Source organism: Fringilla coelebs (assembly GCF_963513975.1).
Source record: "Fringilla coelebs genome assembly, chromosome: 13".
NCBI classification, from domain to species: Eukaryota; Metazoa; Chordata; class Aves; order Passeriformes; family Fringillidae; genus Fringilla; species Fringilla coelebs.
Genome location: NC_140039.1, coordinates 1,041,726 through 1,063,184, shown reverse-complemented (window position 1 = coordinate 1,063,184; position 21,459 = coordinate 1,041,726). Strand labels below are relative to the sequence as shown.

The window sequence follows — 21,459 nt, the reverse complement described above, 5'->3', positions numbered from 1 at the left end:
CCCCAGAAAAGCAGAAAATTAACATAAATATTTATATTTTGGCCCTGGAGCTTAAAAATTCGGAATTAACCAAGTGTTTGAATGGCTCTGGAGCTTTACATGTACCTCCACCTGTGCTCTCCTCACCCCTGCTGGTGGATAGGAGGGGCCATGGTGGAAAGGAACTAGGGAACAACAGCATCAAAATAAGATTTATTATTTAGAACCAAGGTTTGGAAGAGACAGACATAGCAGATAACAACAAAAAAGAGTGGCTGGCTCCAGCTGCAGGGAGGGTGGTACCGAGAGGCTGACGGGCAGGGGAGGCTCCTGTGGCTCTGGCATCAAAAACAAGAGATGGGTGAGAACAGCCTGGACTGGGAATGCAGGAGGAGCAAGGGAGGCCCGTGGGTGCAGAGGTTTTGGGGCCCAGATGTAACAGCAGGAGCAGAATTTTCCCACTTCTCAGGACAATGCTAACCCAGCTTTGTGAAAACGGGGTGAGTAGTCCTTGAATAAATGGTTTCTCATGAGATTATTGCTACGAACTACTCTGTCCATCACCTCAGTCCAGGAGACAGCTGAAACTCACCGCCAGTGAACCCAGAGAAAGAAACCCCCACTGCATCGGTTTAGATCATTGAAGGCACTTTAGAGTCCTAAAAATGGCTCCAATTACCCACTCATCTTTGGGAGGATTTTAGTCTTACATTTAAAATCAGCAATGACTTGAGACTGCATTTAAATCTGGCAAGAAAATGTGGTCAGTCTATGAGAAAAAGAGAGAGGTAAAAAGGGAAGTGACAAGCAGACTCATTCTCCGGTGCAGGATCCGGAGGTTTTTAAGTTGATTTAAAATAGAATCTCATCTTTAAAAAAGAACTGTGAGAAATTTAAATGGAACTGGAACTTCTCTTTCTCGTATGTGTGCCTAGTTTATTACTTGGAAAATTGCTTAAATGACAATTAACTGTGTGAAACAAAAAGCATTTGAAGGAGTGCCTCCTCCTCTTCCTCCTCCTCCCTCTTCTCCATCTGCTGCTCACGGAAACCTGGCTCACAACAGAAGGGAACAATTTGGAACAAAATCCTTTTCCCCCAAAATAATTCTCCTTTATTTTTTATTGCATAACATTTTTGTATTTCCAACTATAAATAAAAAAAATTATTAGAAAGAAGTTACAAAATAGTGTTGACTGGACCAGAACAGCACAGAATTCCTCACACACGATAAATCATTTCCCATCTTCCTCTTCCTCCTCCTTGGCCGTGGTGGGGCCTTGCGCTTGGCACCGTAGCTGTGGGGGCCACGTGTCACTCACTGATGGTCTCATTTTCAGAATCTAAAAGAAAAAAATCCACATATGGATTTCACATCTAGGAAAACCCAAACCAAACCCAAAAAGGCCATGTAAGCTAGGGCACACCTCAAGTGTGTGAGAGGTGCTGCTGCCAGAGCGCACTCCTGGAAACAGAGACAGAGATGGGCACTTGTGCTGAGAGCTCAGGTGTGTAAACCATTTCTTTTGGTGGCAGAACCTCAGCACCTCACAGGGTCCTCAGACCAGAGCTCTCATTCCTGTGGGGGAAGAGCCAGGCTCCCAGGAGGCAGAGATGGAAAGAGCCAGCAGACAGCCAGCGTTTGGCTCAGTTTGTTGGGGAAGGGGAGATGGATGTGAGGCCGTGGGCAGTGTCAGAGGAGGATGGGGTTGCCCAGGCAGGTTGTGGCACCAGCTCCTCACACCTGCAGGCTTGGCTCCCTTGTCCCATAGAAATGAGCCAAGCTGTGGATCACAGGATCACAGAATGGTGGGGTTGGAGGAAGAGACCTCCGTGCAGCATCCCTGGGATGCTGTGCCCCATGCCGGCAGGGATGGGACCCATCTGCTGCCACGGGAGCAGAGCACGGGGAAGGTGCTTGGCAGACATGAAGGGCACAGCAATGACAGGACCAGGGCAAAGGGCAAGGGAGGTGCCCAGAGCAGCGCGTCACCGAGGCAGCAGCAGCAGCACAGGGTGTCCCTCTGCGTCCCCAGCCAGCAGCACTCGCCCACCACCCGCACTGGCTGCACTGGGGACGTGCTGGGGGCCGTGCATCCCAGACAGGCTCTACAGACAGACAGACAGACAGACAGACAGGTGCACGCTGCTGTGGAGGGGCAGCACAGACGGGTCTGGCGGAGCAGACGGCTTCGGGCAGCGCTGAGCTCATGCAAGGAGTCCCTGGAGCAGCGGGGGAGGCAGGGCACGCTGGGGACAGCACACGGTGCAGACACTGCCATGATCTGGCCCTGTTCCGTCTGGGTCTCTGTGGTCTGGGCTTGGTGTTTGTTATATGCAACCTCAACTTTCTCCCTCCTGTATTGCCTGCTCTGCCTGGTCATGGGAAAATTGACTTTTAAGGGAAGGAAAATCATGTCTTCCTCATAATTCTTCCCCGAGCTTTTGATCAATGTCAGCTCTGAAGATCTGCCTGGATCCACATCAACACCTGCTCATGGTGGATAACCAGCATTTGGCATGGAGTTACATCCAGAAAAATAGGACAAAATTAACTGTCTCCAGGTAACTGGGAAAAAAGCATCTGGCAGCAGTGGGTCAGTCACAACCCCCAGAACAGAGCCAGCGCCCCAGGCACTTGGCTCCTGAAACAAACCCCCACAGGTGCCCAGCCATGGGCAACGACCCCACTTACTCCAGGCTCAGTCAGCCTGAGCTTTCCCAAGCTGGGGGGGCAGCAGTGCTGGAGAGGTCAGGGAGTGAAGTTCCCACAAATTCACTTAGTGACAGCAGACTGTGGGAAAAGGCAGCCATGGCACACCCTGTAGTTGCTGCCTAACTGGGACAAAGATACCAGATTCAGTCTGTCTAGTCTGATAAACAAACTAGAAATGCTGAGGAACTTTTTACTTTATTCGCAAAGTCATTGAAAAAAACCACCACCAGTGTAAATACGTTTTAGGGCTATTTTATGTTAGACCTGAAGAATCCCCATTTGAAAAGGACTGGCAGCTGGTTATTTCTTTCTAAATCTCCGACATTTTCACAAGGTGTCAGGGCCCTAAATGCCTCACAAAAACCTGCAACAGGCCCAGAGAAGTCCCCTGAAGAGTGGCTGGAGAGGCTCTCACCATGTCCAGCTCTTCAAAAGTCACAGTGCCATACCTGGCGCCCAAGTGGTGCCTCAGTCATGAAAGGCAAAGTGTAGGCATGTGCTCCTTTCTGAGGGGAAAAAACCCAACCCTAACTTTTTCCTCTGCCTTGTGACTACAACAATGTGCTCAATAATCACCATGCATTCATCCTGTTGCACAGAGAAATTCATCCACGTGCTCCTTGCTCACCAGATTTGGAAAAACCAAGAGCTTCTCACAAGAATGTCACTGTTGTAACAGATACTTTATCAAATCCTAGGGCATTGTCTATGAACAGCTTCTCCACAGTGACCAGGTGAGCCCTAAAGCTTCCTGAGACTTTGTGTGTCAGACTGAAGGCTCGAGCCATGCAGAGCCTAAACTCCTCATGAGAAAATTATTCAAAGGGAGAAGTTTGATAATCAAATATAGATCCAAGCATATGCAGAAACAGCCTTGACAGCACACAACTACCCCTGAGAAGGGAGCAGAGAGGATCACATCATTCCCAACGGCAGCCACTCCTGGTCTGAGACAGACTTGCACCTGGATCAGGTGTAAGTGATCTCTGTGCTCACACAGCCACTGCTCACACACTCAGCAGTGCAGCACATCCAGGCCCCTCTGAGCAACAAATTCCTTCATAAAGCAGAATTTGTAGTCTGACAGCCCCTAAAATCTATCTTATTACACTGCACTTCTGGAGCCTGGCAGCAGCGTGGTTGGGGCTGGAGCATTCCTGTCCTGCTGAATCTAGAGGGATCACTCCACAGCCTGAAATGTTGCCCCTGCCAAAAGGCACACATGTGAGTCACAGCAATTCCCACCAGATCAACAAACTGGTTCATTTCTGGGGTATACAGACAGGAAACTGACTGTCAGGGATAAAATAATAACAGAGGTCAGCACATCAGACAACTCCACTGAAGCTGAGTCTGCCCAAGCACCAGCCAGGTGCCCAACAACACGAACCACTGAGGTGCTCCTCAATCCATGATAAATGATCAGAGCCAGAGATAACACACGATCATGGTTTTGTTGTTTTATAAAGTCAATCCCATATCAGACATTCGTCCAACCATGACAAGAGGAGTATGAGCTCCCTGTCGTATGCTCTGTAGAGAGACCATGCCCACACTGCCCCACAGGAATCACCCAAAATCAGGACACAGGAGGGCAGAGGAAGAACTGGGGAAGGCAAGGAAACCTTACTGCACATGACACACAGTCAGAAAATGTTTCACGTGTGACTGTTTCTGAGCCCACAATTTCAACAGCATCCATGGAAAACTTGAGGGGAACTAGCTGGCAGCAAGGCAGAAAACAAGGCAAGCTTTTGCCATAACAGCTCCTATCTGGTGATTAACATCAGTCGCACTCCAAAAGCCTTGAACCTTTTCCTTCATTGCAGTTGGGGTGGTGGGGGGAGTGGGGATGACAGGGAAAGCAATACTGACATCACATACATTTTAGAAGGGAGACTTCTGGTTACAATTCTCCAGAGCCAACTTTCAAGGCAGATGTGAGGACAGATGTTTTGCCTGCTCAAACATACGCAAACCGAGCAAAATCAACACGGACCCACAAAACATCCATGGGGCTTCTCTGGAAAAATTCTGCATGTTCCCAGACCTGACAGTAATGCACTGGGATTACAAAAAAGGCTTGAAGGGAAAGAGCTACCATTGGCAAAGCCAAGTAAAACGAATGATTCAAAGTATTAGTGATTTCCTTCCACAAACACCAAACAGCTTCTTCCCTGGAGGAAGCAGCTCATTTCAGGAATCCTGTCTCTTAGCACCCTGTTCCCAACACAAGTAACTCTGCAGGAGCACAGAGAATGTCACACCTCAGCCATTCAGTCCCTCGTCTTGCCCTCAGCCAATGTCAAGGATTTTAGAGAAAAGTAGAAGGCGCAAATGGAGCAGTGTAAAGACAGATATGGAGTAATGGTTAAGTAATCACAGAGTCCCAGAATGGTTTGAGTTGGAAGGGACCTTCAAGCCCATCTTATCCCACTCCTTGTCCTGGGCAGGAACACCTTCCACCATCCCAGGTTGCTCCAAGCCCCATCCAACCTGGCCTTGGACAGGCCTTTCCAGGGATCCAGGGGCAGCCACAGCTGCTCTGGGCAACATTTACTCTTTAAATGAACTTCTTAAAGATTTTTTTTTCTTTTTTAAAGGAATTTAAGAAATATTCCCTCTTTAAAGTTGTGGACTGGAGACCAGAGTTAAACATGCAAGCAATCTGAAAGGGGGCCAGTGCTGCATCATTCTTTTGAGTGAAATCTGTTCCAGGGAGGTTGAATCCAGATTTGCAAAAGAGCCTTAAACCACTGCAGTGTTTCTCCCTGCCATCTCCAGTGCCCAGCTTTGCATCCCTGTGGCAGATGAGCAGTGCCAATGGCAGCAGCTCCTCTCCATGTCCAGTCCTACTCCAAGCAAGCTGGGAATGCAGTGGGAAAGCAGGATGTGGTCGTGCATTAAGATACTCCATCACCACATCAGGCAACCAGAAGGCCAAATGAAAGGCACACAGGCAAACTCCAACTACTTTCCTAACTTCACAAATATTTTTTCAAAATTTGTATTAAATTTCTGTAACTGAAAGACTGAAAATCAGAGGATCTGTGAGCTCCCTCATTGAAACCTGGTATTTGAAGCTGAGCCTCTGTGCAAATTTCCCCCATGTCCCTGCAGCACAGTGCGGGCTGGGAATGTTGGGTGATGGCAGAGCTACAGGACACGCAGGACAGGAACCAGCAGGGCCAGGAATTCTACCAGCAGTTTTGACCCATTTGCTGCACGTCGAAGCAATACTCAGTCAGGAATAAAACGAGCTCCGTTCTGGGATCTGTAGGGGATCTTTTTAGGTGCAGTATGGACCCCTCAGTTCTGTCTTACTCTTGGCTCACCTTTTGCTCAAGAAGTTGCTCCATTTATTTAATCTCATGTCATTTGCTTAATTGCCACCTAGGTCAAAGCACCCTGTGGCACAATCCTCACAGCCGCGGGCAAAACAACCACGGCTTGAAGCGAACAGCCAGAAGAGCTGCAGCCAAGAGGGCCATCAGGAAATTAAAAATCACGAGTACCACAATGCCAGCAACACATTCTGAGCTCCTGCTTGGCCCCAGCACAACAGGCAGGTGCACACCCCCAAGGCCCTGGAAGATGCATCCATGCCCTGCTCCCCAGCCACCCCGCCTCTCCCGGGAGCACAGCCATGCAACGCAGCCACTGTGGGGCAGGTGGGCACCAGCGTGGACCAGAGACTTCCCAACCAACACAGCACAGACAGCAAAGCCACATGGAGACAGAAGCAGGAGTGTCACACCTGCATGCCCTTCTCTGATTTCTCCTGCAGCCTCACCCAGTGATGGTGACTGCCAAGAGGGTGCTGGCAACAGGACCGAGCTTCCTCACACTGAAATGATGCCGGGATCCTTCAGAAGGGCTTCCCTAGTGTCTGCAGCTCAGGAGAGAGTTCATGGGCCTCTTTCCCACCTACCAAGCTGAGCATCCTCACGAGCAGCACCAGCAGCCCTGAGGGAGCCATGTGCTCCAAGGAACCAGCTGAGGCTGCAGCCCCTCTGCTCTGCAGAGCCCGGCCCCAGGTTGGGCTCAGGGCTCGGTGCCCCCAGGGTGCCAGCCTGCACCCCAGGCACTGCTGTGGGGAGCACCCAACAACTGCTGCAGGCACCACATCTGCTCCTGCTACACAATCCAGGGACAAGAACGAGTCTGGAAAACAAACACAGAATTACCTGGAACAGCTGGAAATTGACACTGCTCTATGTTTTAGGAAAACACTGGGTTTTTCACACCATTTTCAAGCACAAAATGTTTATTTTTCTTTTTAGTCTACACAATTTCTTGGGGCTTTTAGTGCCACTGACTTCGTCAGTATACAAGGGATGGACTATACAGGCAATAGCAACATAAACTGTAGGATTCAGTGTGAGCCGAAGGGAACCCGGTGTGAGAACATATTTTCCATGTTTGCTCATGAAGCATACCGACATGAATCTAAAAAACCCAAACAAATTAAAGATACATGGTACAGAGAACAGAAATCTCTTACTGCAGTAAGTATTTTGCCCAGGCAGAAGACTCTGCATAATTGTCTATAAAATTCAATTCTAACTGAATTGATGGAATAATATATTCAAAGGGTACAAACAAAGTAATTTAGACAGGTATAATGCTTGAAGTACAATAGAACTATACAATTCACAGCTTGGCAGCACAGGACATCTCTGCCCCTCAGCAGAGGGCTACAAAATGTTGCGGTAGGGCCTTTGGGTGTGGCCACACCTGGGTCCTGTGCCTGTAACGCTGCCCGTGGTGCTCAGGGAAGGAAGGAGACTTACCATGGCAAACCAGCTCTAGTGGTTACCTTGTGCCTTTACACTAAGTGCAGGTGGAGGCTCTATGCACAGTAAAATAGGAAAAAAGCAACTTTCAAACAGGAGAGAGGCGTCCGTGCCATCTGGAGTGCAAACTTGGGTAAAAATAAAGATAAATATATAAATAAATAAATAAAAAATTCCAAACAGAAGGCGGTGAGACACCAAACCTGAAGTGTCAGATATGAAAAAGAACAGCTTCCCATTTTTATTCTGTTGTAGCATGAACACAGCTGGCACACCAAGGAGCAGGCATCGCCCTCGAGCACGGTGGCCGGAGCAGAACCCGAGCACGTGGTGTGCTCACACGGGGCTCACAGCCACCTGCAGATACGCTCTGCTAGAATCAACAGCTCCATTACTTGTCTTCACTTATGGAACATGCATGACCTTCTGATTTAACTAAATTAAAAAAGCCCACAACATAGGGAAAGGAAATGAAATCCAGTGTGTTGCTGATCCAGAGGAAAACAGCATTTGCTGCCCGTTACAGAGTGAAGTCATCATCTCCAATGACTTTACCACAGGCTGGGAAGGAGAACAGAGAGCACTGTTCCCCTGTCCTTGTACACACCTTCCTTGGATCACTCTGTAAATGCTCCTACATTACAGGGTACACTTCACTACTCCTCGTACGAACACCAACAATTTTACAACCAGCGCATCAAACAAGCATGTCAAACAAACCTCACCTCACAATTCTTATTTCTAAAAGCTTCAGAAGTGAAAATTCAACCCGTGAATAAAAACAAAGCATTTACAGCAGAATGAAGCTGATGAGGAACATCAACTGTAAACCTGCAATATCTTTGCAAATAAAAGGACCTCCAACTCGCAAGCAGATTGTAAATAAAATACACCTTTCAAATAATTGTACATCTCTTTCCAGCTGGGACCGGAAAGCTGAGATTCAAGGCACTGAACTCCTGCAGGGTTAGTACAATTTGCTAATTATCAATTCAAGTACAATGATGTTAAGGATCACAAGTGTGAAACAGAACACAAGGAATAAAGTGTCTTCAGCAATGGGACAGAAGCAGGTATTGCCTTGACAACAAACGATCCGTGCTGACGCCGCCTCACAGTGATTGCTTAGGCAGGGTACGGCTGTGCCCGGGCCCGCCTCATCCCGCACAGCCCACGGCATGTACAGAGCAAACACTCCGAGCGACGGCATCAGAACCACCGGGAGCCAGGGGAGGGTCACCCACGGCAAGGCCACCCACTGCCAGGGTCACGCGTGTCAAGGTCCCCGCGGCAGGGAGCCCGTGTTAAGGCGCCCCGGGCCAGGCCCCGCGGCAGGGAGCCCTGGGCCAGGCCCCGCTAGGTCATGCGCAGCCGCGGGCCGGCGGGCCGGGCCGGCCGCTGCAGCGGCACCGGGTACATGCGCAGGCAGCTCCGGCCCAGCGGCGAGAAGCGCACGATGCCGGGCCCTCGGACCAGCCCCGGCTGCGCCACCGGCCCCGGCCAGGGCACTCCGTACACGGGCGAAGGGAACACGGCTCCGTACTGACAGAGAGGCATCACGTACGGTGTCACCGCGCCCGCCAGGGCGGGCCCCGGCACGGGCACTGGCAGAGATGGCGCAGCTCCAGGAGCTAATCCTGCGGGCATGGGGCAGGCCACTGGAACGGGGCACTTGCTCCCCAGTGCTGTCCTTACCGAACTTACCTACAAAAAGAGAAACACAAGAAGTGTTGCTACAGGGCGCTGCTCTTCCCGTGGCAGCGGTGTCCCAGCCCGAGGCCGGGCCCTGGGCAGCTGCCGGCACAGGTACAGGGGTGCCACGGTGGCCTTGGGGCTTTCTTTTGGGCTCATTTCTTTTTTCCTTTGATACGTTTGTTGGGGGGTTGGGTTCTTTTTTTGTTTGGTTGGGGTTTGTTTTGTTTTGTTTTGTTTTTTTTAAAGACAGACAGTGTGGCATTTAGTAGAAAAGGCTGATATGAGGCAGAGGGGAAAGTTACCTCAATATAAGTATATTATATAAGTTACCTCATTCTTTAAGAAGATAGGAAGCATCATTAAACAAGTGAAAATTAACACCCTTTCATGTCTAAAGGAACTCAAGGTTAACTTGTGCATGAAAGTAAATAAACTTCACTAAATGCGGAATTAACCCAAATCCCATGCTCTACATGCCAACCTCAAAAGAACTTCAAAAATTCTAGCTGCTATTTCTGTACAAAATTGTTCCACCCAGCCCCAGGGAGCAGAGGTTGGCAAGGGTGGCAGCAGACCTCTCACGGTGCTCGCTGCCTGGCGCTGCTGCTGCTCATGCCAGGTGAGGCAAAGCCAGTGAGGACGCGGGGCTGCTCTGCCTCGTGGGCTGCCAGGACCAATTCCAGACGGTTTTCTAAAATTCTGTTAACGTACACTTCAATTATTCAGTTTTTGCATGCAAGGGGCAGAGAAAGAGCTGTCCTCCCTCAATATGGGATGGCAGAGCTTCCCAAATGACACACTCCATCCTGCATGACACCATGGGAACTGCTGCTACCCCAAACGAATCCAGCATTTTGTTACATTTTCATGTCACAGAATTTACAGCTCCCTGCCAGGGCTCCCACCAGGCCATCACCTATTTATGGCATAAGGAAAAAAGGCTGTTATTTAATTCTGGGAGTCTCCCGTTAATGTGATATTTCACATTGATAAAACTGGTATGAAGGTGAAATTTCAGCAGAAAAAATGAATATATGTTTAAGGTCCATGTTTGTGATTTTCTCTTCTCAATTAACAATAAAAATTGCAATGTCCCCCACGATGTCCTACTTTGGGGCATTAACCTCTGTTCCAAGGGCAATTTTAGAAAAACACAGGACTATTTGATATTCTCCTTCACTTCCCTGTCTCACATTCTCACCTGAAACCTGAATCTGATGGCGAACTTTGAACTGAAGGAGATGCTTCAGGAGCATGAATTTAACAATTTACAATAATGTTAAAAACCCCACCAAAATTACCAGAAACCAAAGAACAAGAAACAGAGGAATCAAGGGTATATTTTTAAGACCTGCAGACATCTGTATGCTATTATTAGATTCTTGTTTTAGCATCCTTAAAATGGTGGTTTCCACCGACCTAAGCACCTGTGAGGAATGCCAACAGATGTTTGTGAAAATGCTGCATTTTGGACAACGCTCTCAGGGATGTGTGGGGCTGTTGGGGTGCCCTGTGCAGGGCCAGGAGTTGGACTATGCTAGCAAGGCATTATTCAGTGGCACTGAAAATGTGAGGTGACATTTTTGCCCTTCTTAAAAATTAATTTGAAAAAGCTTATTTTCAGCTCTTTTAAAGTACTGAGAAATCTGACTCATTCCACTTTTGAACTTTTTCCTTCTCAACTGAATTCCTCAGTAAAGCAGTGGCTGCATTTAATGCTACATATGTGACCAGAAAAAAATAGTCATGCCCCAAACCCAACATTACACATTAAACCCAAACCCAATATACACATTAAACCTGATGATGTCATGACAAACACACGCTAATGGTTTAAGTTTGTTTCCTCTACCTTCCTCCTATGCTTGAAGTGAGCTAAATACACACTTTAAGAGCCATGGCACCTGGCTCTTGCATCTTCCCCTCGGCTGGAGCCTCTTGGGTACGGCCTTTTTTAACCATCACCTTTTTAAACAGTTTTGATGACTCAACACTGATGGAGGCCCACACATCCCATCAATTCCTGCATGGAGATGCTGACTGAAACATCAGAATTAACATATGCCAGAAAAGCAGCCCCAAAGCTGTGGATTTCCCAGCTCCAGGAAAGCCATGAGACTGCAAGTCCCTTCACTGGTGCCATTCAAAGGGCAGCAGGTGGACATTCAGGCAGTGATGAATGAGGTGTGTGCATTGCTCTGCTGCGATTGCAGCACAGCCCTGACCAGGACTGGCTCAGCATCCCAAAGCAGCCAGGCTGATGTGGGATGGCAGCCAGGGAAGCCCCGGTGCTGCACACCAGTCATGGCCAGGGGTTCCCCTGAGGAGGAGCCCGAGCTGCTGCTGGGGGTGACAGTCCCAGCGCAGCTGTGAGCCCACGTGGGCTCCTGTCCCTCCTGGTCAGCTTCAGCCCTCACAGCATCCCCAGCCCTCCCTGTGCTCAGGACCCCAGACCTGCAGGCAGTCCTGAGGGTGCGTGCCATGTGTCATATGGGCAGGAAGGGAAGCTCTTCCCCTCTACATCTCCACTAGGCTCCTCTGCTGAAGCTATGAACTCACTGAGCCAAGAGAGACAGTGGCGCCTGCACCTGCCACCCTCACATCTCTGCTCGTGCCACCTCCTCACCTGCACGCACCCAACTCTCCCTGCACTGGCAAACCTCTGCTCTGAGCACCTGTACATGTCCCTGCAGGTACCAGCCACCAGCTCCTGCTTCCCCAACACCTGCCTTCTCCTGACAGTTTTTCCTTTGTGGCTGTTTATTCCCCTTCCCCCAAATAATCACACAAACTCCTTTAGAAAACAAGAATAATACATACACAGAGAACAACATACCAGAAAACAATGGTAAAAATGAAAAAAAACTTCACAAGACGAAGACTAGGGTAGTTAAAATACCCCAAATCTGTTGTTTGGACTTGTTATAATTTTTCCTGGGCTCTACCTGGCAAACTTCTAAGTGCTACTACCCCCAGTAGTAGTACCCCTACTACACAACTCCAGTACTGTCAAAATACACAGCCAAGCACTGGGTGTGACTTACCAACATCATAAATACTTCTGGGTTTATATCAGAACAGAGGAAACCGGGTAATTCTGTTGTGAAAGATGATCATAACTATCACAACCCATTTGAAAAGGCAGGATTTAGATGATTTTTCTTTTGCTGGCTACCTCATTGGCATCAGTGTTTTCTTCTGTATGGGTGAGCTATCGCTGAAACAAAACTGAGTCACAGGGCAGAGTCAGAGCTGGCTGCCAACACGAGCTGGTAAGGATGATAAAAGAGACGGATATCTCTTTTATCACTTCTGTCCAGTTTGTTGAAACCCCAAAGCTTTTAGGCGCTCCTGAAGAGATGTGTGTGTGCTTTTCCAATTCTTTGGAAAACTATTCACACCAAGGCAGTGTTGAATAGTTTCAAATACAGATTCATTTTTTATTATTTTCCCAATCCAACAGAGAGGGAAGACATAGTGAAGGGGCTATGGCTTGGTTTTGGCATCGTGGCCATGTCCAGCCTGGCTGCTCCCGGCAGCACACCCAAGCCCGGGAGTCAGGAAATGCCAGCAGAGTTCCAGATGCTGCTGAAGGTGTCCAAGCCCCCAGCTCCTATCATCCAGTGACACAGACCTGTGTGTTTTCAGAAACAACCTCACTATGCACTGAGAACATGTTCCAGCCTTTTTGGAAGTAATGTTTTTTCTGTAAAACCCGTGGAGCTACACACAGCAAGGAGAACAGAAAACATTTTTGGCAAGCCCTTCATTCTCAGGCATCTCCAAATAGTGTCTTCAAGTACACAATATTCAGTATTCTTTGCACAGAAGGCAGCTCATATTCCTAAACTTATTCCTTGACTATTGCTAAACAAAATTACCTGCAAAAATGATTATTTCATCATATCTTCACAAAGATCACAGAGAGAAATCACTCAGGCGGTTTGACCTCAGTTCTAATATTTCCTACTGCATTTCAAACTGCTGCTGCTGAGAATCTACCTGCATTTCCATGCTTCATAAAACCATTTGAAAAGGTACATTTCAATGCTCCTGTGACACAATTGCATGAAGGCTCCTCCACCTTTGAAAGGTCTCCCCCAGATTTCTAGTATGATCAACCAGGATTTGTAGGCAAATGGACTGGTAACTTCCATAGAAACAAAGCAGAATGTGAAGTTTTCCTTTACATGCCAATTACATTATTGCTGTCTACACTTCTGATGGCAGAGGATGAAAAGAAAACCACTCACTCTTATTAAACACACTGCCAGTTTCTCTTCTATTTCCAGCCTTAAAGAGTAGCTTTCACTTAGTTAAAAAAGAATATATTTTATTCACAGCAAACAATTTGCTGCTAGTGGTAGGAGTCTTGAGCAAAAAAGAGATAACTCAGGGAAGTGAGTCCTCTGTTCCAGGGGGAAAGAGAAGATTTTGAGTCAGCCACACAACTGCCCTGAATATTTATAGCAGTAGGTGAACAGCAAGAGAAAATTTTAAAGTAAAAAATGTATTTTTCTATTTAAATGTATAGTTAACATTTTGGTTTTTTTGTTTGTTTGTTTGTTTAATGTATTTTTCATTGTGGGGCAACTCCCTTCACTCTTACTCCTACATAAAACCCTAAAGGGAAGCATTTCTCTTTACAATAATCCCCAGAGACAAGGCAGAAGTGAAGGTACAAATCCTGCCACCCCCAACCCCTCATTTGTGACCATCACAAGGGACCACTTTTCCCAAAACAACAACAGCTTTTCCCAAAACTAAGCCCATGTGAGACAGCCCACCCTAACAGCTCCGTACTAGTTTGTTCCAGTTAAAAAAAACACAAAAGGCATAAGAATCACCTTGTTTCCTACTTATCCAGCCTTTATTTCTAACATAAAACCTTATAACCTTCTCTGATGGGCTGGAAATCTGCTTAGTGCTCCTTATTTTTTTCTTGTAAAGGCATTTTTGATCAAAAGAGGCGACAAAAGACGGTGTTACCAGATGAACTGAAGAAGTACAGCCTGAGCTTCAGATTTTCTCTCTCTCTTGGAAAGCTATTTTTTCCATCCTTTATGTGATTTCCCAAGTTCTTTTTGTCTTTCCAGTTGACTCAGCTGTGATTCACCACATGGCCACCTCCCCATGGAGCTCATCCCTCCAATACACAGGTCACTTGTCCAGCTGTCCACACTAGGAGTTCTCTCATGCTGCTCCCTTCCTCCTCCTTTGGCCATTTCTCTCCCAACACCATGCAGCCCTCTTCTCCCTCAACTTCAATTTCCCAGTTAGGGCCAAAATTTCAGAGGGTACAAACAGCAAAACAATGCGGAACTCCCAAACCAACTCCTGTCAAACTCTTCTATATCATACCTGCCACCTGCAGCATCCTGTGCTATCTCCGTGGCCAAAACACTCAACAAAAAGTACACCAGCAGTATTTGCCATCTGCTCTTACATCTCTGCTGCAGCCAGCACCGTCCCTACAAGGACTTCACGCCCCAAACCACCCCAGGTCTCACCCACCCCAGGGCTCCAGCTGATGCCACTCCTCCACACAACAAGGAACGATGCAAAATGAAGAGCAGGGAATCCCAACCTCTCCATGCTCCTGGTAAATCACCTCCAAAAAACTTCAGTCAGCTCTGCTAATTCCCTGGAGTAACTGCCGTGGTGGAGAAAGACACAAACCCTCTAAGATCCACTCTATTGAGACAGGGCCATTCCTGCTGCTCTTTCAGTGATACACTGCCTTCTCCACAGGCTTCCAGACAGAGACACCAAAACTGCAGGAGGTAAAATCAACCCTAAATTGATACTGACAGGTGACCACTCATTTCTCCAGAGATACAGGTAGGCAAAACATCCACATCTAATACTTCAAACTTCTGCAGTGGTCTCAGGGAAAAGACACCAAAATGCTGCAAAAAGTGTATCAAAAGAAAGTAAGAAGTGATTTAACAAAATCTGTGCCCTCCCTGCCTCTTCATGGAAATCTTTAGTTTGGGTTTAACTAGCACCAACTTTGACTTATTTTATGAAAACTGTCAGGGTCTTAAGTAGACATTGCTTACTCCTGAGCTGGTTAAAGCTTCACTGAGTAAAATAATTATTTACTGACTCAGGAAGCAGCAGGTACCAAAGCAGATGTACTGGTAAGGTTTCCTGCTTTGGTACATTTCACCTCACCAACAGCTACAGAGCTATTACTGCTACAGGATTTTTTCCTTCTACATCCCAAAAAGGCAGTGGTTTGCTATCCAGATCTAGTCCTCTTGCTTTTAGGGGATTACAAAACAGCTCCTCACTGTTATTTTCCTCTATTTTGGCTCAATTTGCAGTCTTCCAAGAAAATGAACCCAGCAAAAATTACTAGTCAAAGAATCTCCAACTGTGAGGAGATTTGGAAACCCCGACCAGGGTGGGCCAGAATGGTGAACTAGGATTCTGGACGTGTGCTCATGTCTTGCTGCGCTGCCTCTGTATCAGCCCTCAGCAGCACCGAATGCAGACATGATGCACCTGCAATGGCTTTGTCCCGCTGCTGAGAACAGAGAGGGACCAATGGGGGCTTTCCAGTTCCTTATTTGTTGTAGGATACTTTGACAGCATTTCTGAGGATGATATTGTCCAACAAGCAAGGGTCAGCACCCTCTCAGCTGTCCCCTCTCCCAGCACAGGACTCACTCCAATTCCACTCAAACAACGGCTCCCAACCACAGAGCCACTAGCCCCTGCTCTGAGGAAGGTTAATATTAAAGATCAAAAAGAAAACTTTACTAGTAGTTGAAACTGAAGTTGAGCAACAGATGATAACGATAGGAGTATTGCTCTGCATCGCTGTTAATAAGCAGTTTGGAATTTTAAAATATATATTTTTATATATATATATATATACTGCTGCCCAGATATCCCTTAAGATTATTCCAAAGGACAATTTAAAAAAATTGATTTAGTACTGAATGAAAAGAGCTGGACATTTATAGAAAGCATTTATCTGGAGTAATTTTAGTCTATGTCCTCCTCCACATCTGAGTCCTGCAAAGGCTGTCAGACACATAGCAAAAGGTATGTCCTTCAAGGAGGGCCACTTACTCCACATGTCTCATTCTGCGTTTGCATGGGGTTAGCCTTTGGCTCCATGTCTTGCCTTTTTTGGTTCTGCTTCAGTTGGTTTAAAGAAGGTTTTGTCTGTGCAGCTCCAACAGTTTTGCTCGTCCACTGGTCCACCAGCTTGTGCAGGTCATCTGTGAACGTCCCTTTCTTGTTGTTACTGTTGTTGGCCTGAACCTGCAGCGTCGACTGCGGGAGGGGCTCAGGACACGTCACCAGGCTGTTGGTTGAGGATCCTGGAAAATCACACAGAGAGCTGAGATGGGGCCTCTGCCTCACCCCTGCAGCTCAAACCCCTTCTCACCTACTGGCACTCCAGTGGTGGCTTTTTGGATTTCTAACCCTCCCCCCTCCTGGCTGCAGAACACCTTTGCTTAAAGAAATGGTCCAAGTCCAATGGGTTTGCATTTTCCATCACATCATGCTACCTTGGCTGCTAATTTGTCTTGGATGAAATTAGGGACAGGGAGTGAAGCCAGGAATGCAGCCCCATAAAGCTGACATCCCATACGACATCTCCTCAGACACTACCATGAGGAAGAGGGAGGTGCCATGTATTGCTAACACTGCAAGCATTTAGAAAATTAATTTACCATTTATTTCACTTGCCTAAGTTTACTGTCCTCCTGGAAAAATGTTATTGTCACAGAGGTCAGAGGCAGGGCTGGTTCCTGCTCCTCTGGGAGCCCACCGCCTCTCTCAATGACGCCAGGACTATTCACATGTCTATTTGTGTATTTTTGGGGAAAAACCCCATCAGGACCATGAAAGCATAGAAGAGAGAGGAGAGGCTGTAGTGGGCAGGGTGACTGTTTGAGACAAAGATAGAGAACTTCTGGTATAGATAAAAGCAGTCAGCAATAGTACTGATAGGGATTTAATTCTGTATGTTCTCTTCTTTCTAGAAGAATTAGTAAAGAAAAAATTTCTGTCTTTTTTCTGCTTAGTGACTACAAGTCTGACACAGCAAGCTCAGCAGGGGACTGCAACTGAAGAAGTCTGAATCTGACCTAAGCAGAAAATGTAAAGTAACTTCTCAGCTAACATACTTGAGACAGGTAAAGATTGGAAATAAAGACCATCTCTCCAAGCAAAAAGTTCACAGAACTGTAGTAAAATGATTGTATAAGCAAACATGAACATGGAGTATTTTCTCTGTTAATCAGTTACCAGCCAATGAAACCAAGTACACTAATTAGTCCTACAGTTATATAAAATACATTAATAACCTTTAAATGATCATGCATTCAACCTGCAATGTCACTTCTAAGTGAATACTGCTCAATTTCTTTTCCTTCACTTGGGGTAAAAGTGAGAAAAGTAAGGATTTTTAGAAGAAAGCTCTTCAATTGGTGTTTAATATTTCATGCAGCTCAAGGGGGCTGGAATGGTTTAAGTGATCAATTCCTCCAGCAGAGAGCTGCAGTCATACAGAGGTGTGTATTTCAGAGACAGACACTGGACCCAGTTCCCTGGCCGCATGCGTGCACGTCTCACACACAGAACACCACGACTCTCTTGCAGCATGCAAGGTTCCCAAGACATCACAGCACATGCATTACTCTCAAAGTATCACAATTTATAGTCTAGCTTCCAGTAAGTGCATCAGCTCTCATTATTCAACAACTAGCTTTTAGTAAAAAATAATAATAAAAAAGCAAAGAACATCCCATGCCATGAAGGAAATACTGAGAAACAAAAACGGGATAGTTACTACTACTGTGATCTTTGCCTAGACATAGTCGTTTCAAGGTGGACCCTACAAGGTAAAACAATACAAGACACACAGAATTAGGTAAGACTAAACGCAACAAATCAGACGGACAAGCTTCTGTACTTTTAAGCAATCAAAAAGTAGTTATTATGCAAGAAAGGACAGACAAAGTCAGCAGTTCAGGTGAGTAAAGGAAGCCTAAATAACTGGACAGCTCAAACCTTTCTTAATGTGCAGCCATTCAAAAGCTTTGGGAAGTACCACAACATGCCAAAAGCAAGGGCTCGTGACTTAAAGATGCATTTGTTTGGGTTTTTTTGGTTGGTTGATTTTTAAATTTTTTAAAAATTGATTTTATTTTCCTTTTTTTTTTTTTTCCAAATTGCCTTGGCTTCCTAATAGAAGGTTTTTATTTGTTTCCTATTAATGCAGGAAATAATGTCAATTTAGTTTGTGATTGGAGGCCAAAAATGCTTTCAGGAACAAGTCAAGCTAGTCTGGCTGCAAAGACAAACCATAAAACAACCCTAAAAATCTTGTTTTACAAGTCCAAAAAGATACATTGTTCTGCAGGTCTGAGGCCAATTGTGTCCAAATAGTTTATTTGTAGGATTTGTGTCTAAATGTGAGACTCTGAACTTCAATTGAATGGAACTGTGCATGAGTTTCCCTTATGCCTTCTCCGAGTGCAGAAAAATAATCCGTCAGGGTAGCCGAGTTTTAATTTAACTAAACTACTTGTTTTTTTCATTATTGTCTCGTTCCATCATTCATCATGATTTTACAGTCTGTTGATAGATAGCAGAGTGCCAGAAGTGTGCCGAGACCCCGACTCGATCTTGCCAGACATCGGCACCATTGCTATTCGGGTGCCAAAATTTCCTGAAAGGTATTTTGGACTTGATAAGAAGAATATTGTTATGGGATGGGGGGAAATGAGTGTCTGACATGGGCTATGGTGGGTTCATTGGGAAGAAGCACTTGAAACCATGAGCAAAATCAGACTGGGGCAAAAAAGTAAGATAGAGGATGATGTGCTTTTTTCTCTAGAGTAAACAGTGGTGTAACATTTTGTTACTGTGCCAGAAATGCAGCTTTAAACTCAGAGATTGCAGGTCCAGGCTAACACAGGCCCTGAATGAGTCTTCAGAGGAGAAGGAAGCGATTTCAGTCAGAGACTGAGGAAGAAAAAGTAAAGAAACGAGAGAGGGAGGAAGTAAGGGAGAAGAAATGTTTGTGCTTAGATATGGGTGGCATGAGGAACAGAGGACTGCTTTGAAAGAATTTCTTATTATTTCATATAGTTCATATGGATTTCTATCCTGAGAAAATCAGAAGGACATGACTACAACAACACAAGCATGACCAAGTTCAGTTCTCATCTCAAAGCCCAGATAGCAAACACAGTCACATTCACAACTCAACCATCTGTCTTGTATTCTTGTATCTTTTGCTCTCTTTTCCCTCCGATGTACCTTACCTTGCCTATCCCAAAGTAAGCTACCAATTCCCACAATGGAAACAAGTCCCCACAGGGCAGTGGCCATGGCAGCAGTCCTAGAGGCTATTTCCTGCTATTTCCTGCAGCAACAGGCGCTTCTTAGCACAATAGGAATGCAAATGGAAAGCACCTGCCTGGAGAAGAAAAAGCAGGCAGCTGACTGCAGTATGTGCTCAAATGTGTGTAAAATCCCCTTCATTGCCAACCCCTCTGCTTTCTGCGCAGCCAGGCACAGGTTTCCAGCACCTCAGGCCAAAGCTGACCTGGGGAAGTGACAGAAGCGGCAATACTCAACACGCTCACGAAACACCTGCATGAGGGGCTCCAGCTCTGAGGGAAATATCACAGGAGAGTCAGGCACTGAGAAGAGAGCTGCTCCTTCCAGCAGCATCACTCCAGTGTGGAGCTTGGGAGATGGGAAACATTCCCTAAGCAGTGAGACTGCCTCAAGCAGGGACTGACAGTTATCAGCCATGGCTAGTTATGAACTCAAATTCAATTAAAAATTCACTTTGTAGATCTAATTCACCCAATTAATTGTATTACTGCTAAAATTAACATGTTTAAGAACAGTAAAGTTAAGGAGATGAATCATAATTAAGATTTAATGTGAGATTGTGAAAGTTCAGCAGAGCATTTTACCTCCAATTCCAGATCTCTTATCTGAGGAATTAAATAGCTATTATACAGAACAGAAAAAATCCACTGTCCCATATTTGCACTAACAGCTGCCAAAAAGCTGGAAAGCTACAAAAAATGGAAATGGCAATAAACTGCTAGACCATTTCCATAATTGCATATGCACATACAGTATATGAATTGCTACAAACCTGGCAAAAATTGCATTACACAAGATTCCAAGCCTAAACCAAATGGAGCTTTGAAAATTCCACTCATAATCAGTGAAAAGTCTTCCCTAGGGCACCCTTGCAGTTTAACCCAGGAAAGGAACTCAGGATAAAATTATGCCAAAGCCCATAAAAAATATTTTATTTCATGAAACACACAAAGGTGAAGTCAATATTGGACATGGATCGAAATGTCCTGCAGAACACTGTGAAAGTGCTCGAATCCAATAGATCTTGTAACCAGAGCCAAGATCCTTGTGACGCTGTCTTTAAGCCATCTGAACATTTATTTTTAAAGTTGCCAACTTTTCTGCCAGTGCAGCAGGTCTCCTGCTGGCATATCCCACCTCACCAAAGGGCTGGTTTTCCTCAACCAAACATACAGATTCGGAGCATTTCTGAAAATGCAGCACAGTGTTTCCCAACAGCTCTCAAACAAAAAAAGTACCAGAGAAACTCTGACTTATGGAATAGACCCAGGACTCTGAACTGTCTGGAGGTGCCATCGAGCTGCTGGCATTGGACAGTCATGTCCCAGCCCTGTACAACTGTACAGAGGATGGAATCCTACCTGCAATGGTTTGGGTTGGAAGGGACTTTAAAGCCCACCCAGTTCCATCCCCTGTCATGGCCATGGGCATGGACACCTTCCGCTCTTCCAAGTGCTCCAAGCCCCATCCAGCCTGTCCTGGGATACTTCCCAGGATACCAACATGTTTAGCACTTAATGCAAATGCTTGGCTTTGCCTGCCTGCTGGGCACACTGATGTCCCTTGCAGAGGGAAAGGAACATGAGCCAGCTGGTATTGCCAACATCATCACCTTCAAATAACAGAATCCAAGGATGGTGTACATTGGAAGACCTTAGAAGTAGATCCTGTTCCAAACCGCTGCCATGGGCAGAGACACCTTCCACTAGACCAGGCTGCTTCAAGCTCCATCCAATCTGGCTTTCCTCGAGCACTGTTTTTCCTGAGGCTCCAGACACAGCTGCTCTGGATCCCAGCTCCACAGCAAGTCCTACTGTCCATCCTGCCCGCCGCTGTCCCAGCCCCAGCCACCGTGGAGAAGGACAGGAATGCACACAGCGCCAGTCCTGCACTCACACA

At 46.4% G+C, this 21,459-nt stretch overlaps 1 protein-coding gene across 11 annotated transcripts in view; it reads right to left on the bottom strand.

Annotated features, from left to right (window-relative positions):
- Nucleotides 1–236: 236 nt before the first annotated feature.
- WNK2 (WNK lysine deficient protein kinase 2) overlaps nucleotides 237–21,459 on the bottom strand; it is a 96,643-nt gene continuing 75,420 nt past the window's right edge. For 9 of the 11 annotated variants that reach the window (XM_084214583.1, XM_084214584.1, XM_084214589.1 and 6 more), the window contains 3 exons: nucleotides 18,002–18,046; nucleotides 16,270–16,523; nucleotides 6,989–9,195 (listed from right to left, as the gene is read on the bottom strand). In XM_084214583.1, the coding sequence (XP_084070709.1) occupies nucleotides 8,848–9,195; nucleotides 16,270–16,523; nucleotides 18,002–18,046 (647 nt within the window). In that variant the 3' untranslated portion in view covers nucleotides 6,989–8,847. Of the gene's footprint in view, nucleotides 1,323–6,988; nucleotides 9,196–16,269; nucleotides 16,524–18,001; nucleotides 18,047–21,459 lie in introns of those variants that run through there. The other 2 variants (XM_084214590.1, XM_084214582.1) reach the window with 2 other exon arrangements.